The sequence below is a fragment of the Brugia malayi genome (assembly GCF_000002995.4).
Source record: "Brugia malayi strain FR3 genome assembly, contig: Bm_v4_Chr4_scaffold_001, whole genome shotgun sequence".
Lineage (NCBI taxonomy): Eukaryota > Metazoa > Nematoda > Chromadorea > Rhabditida > Onchocercidae > Brugia > Brugia malayi.
This window is the reverse complement of record NW_025062478.1, coordinates 2,673,370-2,681,645: the sequence shown is the minus strand read 5'-3', so window position 1 is coordinate 2,681,645 and position 8,276 is coordinate 2,673,370. Positions and strand designations below refer to the sequence as shown.

Genomic DNA, 8,276 nt, shown 5'->3' with positions numbered 1-8,276 from the left:
CTGAAATAACGAATGGCTCAATTCTAATAACCATAACACTTTGTATTGATTATTCTACGAGAATAACTATGGCAAATTCAGAGCTAATAGAAATATCAAAGCAATGACTTTTGGACGAGCGCACCTGTCACATTAAAGTAATCGATCCGTTAATTGGTGACATTGAATATTGTGCCGTGGACAGATCCGTCAACCTGATTTATTAACATTGGGTGGTATTTGTGGATCTATTATGGTTGTGACCGTTAACGGAGGATATGGGTTTGATTCCGGAAAAAGAGACTAGGAAAGACTATCACATCGAAGGAGGAAAGCGCAAATTACCCATGAGAGGGCCAAGGTGTATAGCATTTTACTGATTATTGAATATCTATTTTTCTTGACTGGAATGTAAATGATTGCTTGCAGGGAAAAACGAAGTTTGTGAAATTTGGACGGAATTTTATTGAGTGATATCAAAAAGTAAAATCAGTTTTTTATTTTCATTTCAAAGGAAATGCATTAATAGCTCAGAAAAAGTTAAACCGATGAAATTAGCGCCAAGAAGTGATTGTGTTAATATTCGATATACGATCATTTGAATATGATATCAAATCTTTGAGAAATATTATTCTAATAAGCTGAATTATTGTATTCTAATAATTCGGAGACTAAAAAGTTGCGCACAATTCTTTGTTGTGCAATTACTTAAACAATTAAATTTTGTGAATTGGAAATATAAAACTTAAAATAAGTCATAAAAACCTACTAAATAACAAATAAGACAATGACTTCAATCAGTGTAACTCAGTTTTTGTTGAAGTCGAAAAAAATTAAATTTCCATTTCCCCCTTCTTTTCAAGAATATACCAATCTATGGCAGCGCTATTCCTTATATTCTTGTTTGCTGAACTGATCGGTTGTGATCTGGTTTATTTTTCGCTTATTGTTTATATGTTTGTAGTGAGAATGCTTATTTGTCTGATTTTCAATGATGAAATTTTGAAATTTTTCAGTCAAATTATTTTATTTCTCTGTTTTCTCTTGCTTTTCTACCTTTTATATAATCATTTGAACATAATGAAATATTTAGCTAATGTGATTTATGCATAAGCTTATATAATATATTAATACGAATTTCATACTCTAAAACTAATAGATCAATTATTTCATATAGTATTTGTTTTTTTTTTTTTTGTCGACTAGTTATAATTCATGTGATTATCATGTGTGTTATAGCAAACATAATAAATGTCCATATCTTACAGATTTTATTTATTCATTCATTCATTATTCTATGAAGCAAATTTAACATTACCATGTTTTTTGATTATTTCATTACATTAATGCTTTGGTTTGTAATGTTTTTTTTTTTCTGTAATGAAATTATGAAAATCGGCCATCTTCATCTTTCTTCTTTTACTATAAACATGCTATTTTTTATTTAGATAGTGAATGTTTGCATAAATATATGTTATTCCATCGTTTCTTATTGCTGTACAAATTCCCCTTAAATGGTTCAGCGGAAAATACATAACTTTATTTTGGAATTTTGAATTTTCCGTTCCTAGAAAGTATGTATATTATTACAGGAGTGAAAAAAATTGGCCCGTAGTAGTTTTAAACATGTTTTATCTTTTGATGTATGTTGCCGATAATCAGACATTATTGCTTTTTCTTTAAATATTAATTGTTTCCTCTGGCGGATATTAAGCTGGAAAAAGCATAGGTGGATACGCCACTATTCATGAGCTTTTTTTGGTTTTCTTTTATATAATTTAATAAAATAGTTGAAATTTCAGAAGGTTTTTCTTGACGATTGGCCGGCATATATTGCTGCATTTTTGATGTCCGATCCTCATGATTTGACAAAAACGTGGGGTGACATAGATTCGGCGGTTCGTCGGATAGCAGCACGCTGTGAAGTTTACAAGGATCCTACCGATCGGGTATTTTCTGAAGCAACAGAAGCAGGAAAGCTAGTAGAAATTAAAGAATCATTTGAGGAAGAAGCGTTACAATTTCGTCTAGCTGTTATTCGTCAACGCTTGAAACAAGAAAAACGTGACAGCTGGCTTCGACCAAGTGCTTACTATTATATGGGTCTAGTGAAGTATTAAATCTCCGAAGTTATTAACTGACCTAAGCTATTTACTTATACATCCTGCATCTGGCAATGCGTTGTTTTGTCACAGTTGGAAGTACAGAATTTGATGCATTAATACGTGTGGTAGTTGAACGGAAATTTTTGGAATCGTTGAAAGAAATTGGTATTACCGATTTACTCATACAAATGGGCAAAGGTAAAATAGAGCTTGAAAAAGGTAATCATTATGGTATAAATATCAATTACTATCGTTACAAAGATGATATTTTACAAGATATTGCTGAAGCAGACTTGGTAATTGGACATGCTGGTGCTGGAACATGTCTTGAAGTGCTTCGATATAAGAAACCACTTGTGGTAGTGGTTAATGAAGAGTTAATGAATAATCATCAGTGGGAACTTGCTGAACGCTTACAAGAGTTGGGCCATATTTTCTGCACCAGACCAAACGATTTAGCTGAAGTTATCAAATCACCTGAAATTTTCAAACGTAGACCATTTGCAGGACCTGATTATTCAAATTTAGCAAATATTATTCTTAGACATATTGGAATAGACATATAATTAATTTCTTTTTTCTTTTCAGATTTTCCAATTTGATACCATTTGCCTACCATTTATTGATTCAAAAATGACTGAATTTTGTAAAATTCTTTGTGTTCACTTCCATTCCTCTCCAGTACTTATTCTTTCAATTTTATTATTTAAAAAAATATCAATTAATCATTTATCAGACGAAAATATTTGCTTCAAAACTGCTGATTTTGTGCTTTGTTAATTTTGATTAATTTTCACATTATCTTAATTTTTTAAAAAGTATCCAGATGAATTTAAAGATATGAGCAGTTGTTTTTATCCTGAACTCGTTGTCAATTTCAATGCTTTGCACTGTTATTAGCCATTTATTTGAAATTTTGCTTTAATTCGGCACGTTGTCATCGTTGTGATATGTTCGTCTGATTGAATTTGGTTATTGTGTCTCAATATTTTGTATTTTATGAAATAAAATTATAGATAAATTTGAATGGTTCAAACATTATTTCACGATAACATCACTGTTTACTCCACTGATACAAATGGACAGACAACTAGTAAAAGGTTTGATTTCTGTTTCATTCATTTTTTTTTTTTTATTTAATGTAATAGATATTACTAGTATGATGCTAACAAAAATATATTGAGTAGTGGAACGTAAAATATTAAAGTACACTTACTTTCCCAATAAGTGCTACGTTTCTCAATTATTTAAATTTCTTATGTATATACATTACACTTGGTTGTTAGATTTGAAAGTGGGATATAATTTACAAAAGAGGATTCACCAAAACTTTGTCAGATATTGTTTTTTTTCAGTTGCATAATTTTGAATCTGAAAATAGATGAACGACAGAATAGAGCAGAGAAGGTTAGAATTTCTTTTTTTTTTTTTTTTTTTTAAATGATCATTCTGGATTGTAGTTCTAGTAACCAAATGTTTATTTTTCTTGATTATGTCGTCATTGTTATAGTTCTGTTTAATTAGATTCCTTATGTAGGTCTGAATTTAGATTAGAGTTTTATGTGCACGAGTTGGGATATACCTTATTTTCAAGTTATTCAAGTTTAAGAAAAGAAAGATGTATATATCAAGCTACTTCATATCATATGTTCTGATTAGTTCTCACAAAAATTGTCCACTTGAATTTTCAGGAATTCATATTTTGTATATCGCGAGATGATGATCCTTTGTTTATATATACACTGTCACTTCGGCGATCTGAATATGAATTGCTGAAACGAGAACAAGAATTAGATGCTGAATTCGATGCATTTCCTAAGAAAATAATCGACTTTGTTTCTTGCCTGGATAGTAGCAATGGATCTCATCTTCGGGGAGGCCTTAACGATAATAATGCTTTATTCAAGTATACTTTTTACTTCAGTTTCACCAAATTATTTACAATAAAAAGATTTGCTGAAAATATATATTAGATTATTAAAACATTAATGTGGTAAAGGAAAGATCAAATCAGCGCCCTCAAAAGTCATAATTCATTGACCATAAATGTAAGAGCAGATAATAAGGAATATTTCAACACATTTTTTGAGATACTTTGAATTAAATAAATATGATTTTTGATGATCCTGTTTATAAGCTGAATAATAAGAGCTGCATTTAATAAAGTTGATTTACATTTTCAGTATTGCAGGTTTGATCTAGTCGGAAAAATGGGCTTTAAATGGGTTACGGTTCTTTCTTTACCTCTTCGAAGAGTAACTGATAAAGCTTTAATAACGTATCTTGTTGAAAAAATCATGAAGTATAAGGTGAGTACTGGTTCGTGTTTTAATTAGATGTTTTTTTAAATTTGATGCTATTGAATTTTTTTTCGTTTCTTTATACATTCTAATCGTATAATTTAATTCGTCAATTTCTTTTGTTGCTCAGTTTTCAGGCGTGTTTAAAAGAGCTGGATACTTTGCGTGATTTGTTATTATCGGAACAAGCGGTATGTTAATATTTCAAATTATTAGCATATTTGTTTGAATTACTGGGTGTTTCTTGTTAATGTTTTAAAACTTTTTTTTTTTTTTTTGAATCATATCTAAAGTAGGATATAGGAGCCTATTGCATATATATATATATTAATATTGTATCTTTTCTTAGTTGGTGTAGTCTCTAGACAGACATTAACTGTCTTTGGAATGAACTAGCTTCTAAATATTAATATTATTTATAGGAAAACAAAAATTTGCGAAATTCACTGCTTTCAAAAGAAAAGATGCATTCAGATTGCCTTCAGAAATGGGAAGAAGAGCGTAATGAAGTAAGAATTTGGTTTTTTTTTTTTTTTATCAATGAAGTGTATTCGGTTTTAATATGTTTTCTTCAGAGTTAATCTTGCGTTTACTTATTGAGAGAAAGAAGAAAAAGGATAAAGAGTTGTTTCCACTGGAATGACACTAATATATAATCGTAATCATAGATGGAAGATATTTTCATTCGATCAAAATTTCTTTATTTTTGGTTTACATCATACTTTTTTTTGTTAATCTTTTTTATTCAGATTATTGAAAGCAAACATAAGCTTAAAGAATTGAACGAGGAACTCGAAGCAGATAAGCAGGTATCGGTTTTTTTTATACCTCTGGTGTTTTAATTATTAAGATTTTCTTCATTATTTCCATTTTCTCTTTCTGTAGTAAATTTCTTACTATAACTGATGTGTGGTTTTTAGATGCTTACACAAGAAGTAAGCACTTTAAAGGAAGAAGTAGTCGATTTTCGTGATAGAATCGATGATCTGATTGAACAGGTTAATCACTTGGAAGATAGAGTGCATGTCCTGACTGAAGAACTCGATGTTTCTGTATGTTTGCTTTATTTGGTTAACTGACTGTATGTTTTTTTTTTTTTTTTTTTTTTTTTTTTTTTTTTTTTTTTTTTTTTTTTTTTTAGGAATATTTATCATATACACATCAAAAGTTTAGTAGGAAACTGCAATAAGTCTTTTCTTCAAGAAATGATAGAATTCTCTAGGAATTAGAGAGGACATAATATCTGAAGATTTCAAATTTAAGTTGTAGTAGATGGAAAACACCTTTCAGTAAGGAATGGAGTTTCTTTGTTGATGCAAAGAAGATAAAATAGGTTTTCAGAATATTTTCTTGATTGGTTCGACGAAATATGTTTTTGATAATATTATCATCCTTTGAATGATTTCCGTTCAGGAAAACCAGTTACATGATTTGGAACAAAAAAAAGAAGAGTTGCAACAGGAACTAAATGATAGAGATGATCAAACGCATAGCTGTATAATACAGATACGTGATCTGAAGGATGCAATAGATGATGCTGACAGAGTGAATAAAGAATTACGCCAGAAATTACAATTTGTTAACGAAGAGATTAATCATTGGAAAAGCGAGCATGATAAAGCTGTTAAGATTATTAAAAAACTTTATAGTGTAAGTTTTTATCATATATAATTTCGTCCTTTGTAAGAGAGGAAGTCATTTTTCATAATTATTGGAATGCTACTGAACACTTTTTTTAGAGATATTGGACTATTATTACTGAGAATTTTTCTCAGGAAGGAAATAATAGTTATTGCTTGTAGGTGGACTAAACTGATTGAAGGATTCTAGTTATCATTAATATCTTCATTTTCTATCCATAAATTTTCTAGATGAGAAACGAAATTTACTGCAACAGTGAATATTTTTGAGAAATGCGTAGTAAAAATCGTAAAAATGTAGTAAAAAAGAAATAGACGCCTATTAATTCTATTAATATTTATCTTAATGTAGTTTTATTTATACTGATAAAAATATTCAGACAAATGTTTCCGTTTATTTTGTAGGAAAAAAACCGTCGTGCTGCTATTGGTGATGGTATAATGATAAATGAAAAAATGAATGATATGGAAAAGGATTTGGAGGAACGTAAAAGAGCTATTGATGCTTTAACTGACTCAAATGCACAGTTAAGAGCAAAGGTTTCATCTTCTCTTTTGTTTTTCTTTGAAAACTGACTGTTTTTTTAATTATCTAAATATCTAAAAGTTTTTTTTTTAATTATCTAAATATAGTTTAGATAACTTTTATGGTTTTTTAAGTTATTTCTTTGATTGTTATATGTCAATCGTAAACATTATCAAATATTTTTTGTTTATGGAAGCCTATACCTTTATATATTCTTTAAATATTTTTTGCAGATGGATAATCTGACAACGGAATGCGAGCAGGCAAAGAAAGATGCGGAAATGTGGAAAGTTAAATGTGAGAAAAAAGAAGCATGTGAGTTTGTACTTTACTTGTGAACACAAGAAAACCTTTTTTGTGGGTACTTTTTCATCCTATAATTTAATGAGTTTCTGGACAGCAATGAGTACAGTTGAATTTTCGACAAGACTAACTTATGTACATTAATTTTATTATTTGTTATTTCTCAGGAAGTTAGATTAATTCTTCGATTGATCAACTTTTGCATTGCGGATAACTAATCATTGATTGATAAATGCAGCGAATTTATTGCTTTTTAAATATTCTCAAAGAAAATGTTTTGCATGTTATCTCTGAAGCTTTGCAAATTTGAGATGTATTTCAGTAATCAGTGATCTTATTCAATGCCGGCGATCACCTATCATTACTCCACCACAGCAACAATCAAATTTAACTTATGCAAATACTCCGCCCACTATCTATCCTCGTGTTTTAGGAGTGGTATGCTAATTCAGACTTTGTAAGACCAGTCGAAAAAATTTTATTATCTGAAAGAAAAAAACTTGCCTTCAGTGGAATATTTTTGAAGAAAAAAAAATTTTTTTAATTTGAAAGAAAGAGTTTCCTTGTCATGCTGTTGTTTCTATAATTAATAAATTCCAGACAAATTGGACTGCTCAAATAACTACACCTTTACGAAATATGGGAACTACCATAAAAACTTCAGATCAGCAGAAAGAAAAGTACATTTTGGATATATAAATTGAATATAATATGCTATCCGTTCATGATTCTTAAAGATTGGATAAAAATAGATTTTAAATGGTCAACTAAAAATAGAACAGTTTGCGCAAATTCTGATATTTTTTCGAGATTTATGATGAAGGAGGTAATGAAAAAAAAGAATAGTTCTGATATATGCATTTATTTTTTTATATATGATTATTTTTGATTTTGTTTGTGAAGCTATTATGAGACTGTGAGGATTACATTTTTTTTTTTTTTTAAATTCCATGTATTTTCAGTCAGCTAAACTCATTGGCTATAACACCACCAACTGAAGTACAAACGTCAGCAGGAATTGGAAGAGCTAAAACTTAGATATTAATGTCGAAATTGTGATTACTAATTGCACTGATTATATTTATGCCTGAATTGTGATCTATTGTATGATATTTTGATGGTGCCATTATTTCGGATATCTTGCAAAAATAAGATTTAATCCATTAACTGATTTTCAAATACTTTCCTTTTTACCGTTACTAATGTTCCTTGAAATTTGATTGCATTCGTTTTCTTAAATACTTTTGATAAGCCATATCCCAATGATTGTAAACATTTTTGGGTGTAGACATAGCGATTCTTCCCTTAATACTCGACTTAAAGCTAATATTCTTTGAATTTACTTGGAAAACTTTTCAGTGTCACTAATACCTGTACATTTATATTAAAAATTGCGCGTTATGATTTCACTACACTGTATAAT

The 8,276-nt window shown here is 29.3% G+C and overlaps 2 protein-coding genes across 2 annotated transcripts; both read left to right on the top strand.

The window, feature by feature from the left end:
• Positions 1-1,826: 1,826 nt before the first annotated feature.
• Bma-algn-13 (glycosyltransferase 28 domain containing 1, putative) lies at positions 1,827-2,650 on the top strand (the record flags this gene model as incomplete). Its single annotated transcript, XM_001893551.2, has 2 exons — positions 1,827-2,064; positions 2,175-2,650. The coding sequence occupies 2 exons, from the start codon at positions 1,827-1,829 to the stop codon at positions 2,648-2,650; spliced, it is 714 nt and encodes a 237-aa protein (XP_001893586.2).
• Positions 2,651-3,110: 460 nt separating this feature from the next.
• Positions 3,111-7,891, top strand: Bm6568 (MGC83825 protein, putative; the record flags this gene model as incomplete). The annotated part of the gene is made up of 14 exons (XM_043081410.1): positions 3,111-3,184; positions 3,440-3,491; positions 3,776-3,990; positions 4,276-4,393; positions 4,522-4,575; positions 4,807-4,893; positions 5,134-5,193; positions 5,305-5,436; positions 5,798-6,034; positions 6,430-6,564; positions 6,784-6,865; positions 7,176-7,291; positions 7,454-7,533; positions 7,816-7,891. The coding sequence occupies 14 exons, from the start codon at positions 3,111-3,113 to the stop codon at positions 7,889-7,891; spliced, it is 1,518 nt and encodes a 505-aa protein (XP_042937344.1).
• Positions 7,892-8,276: the final 385 nt, after the last annotated feature.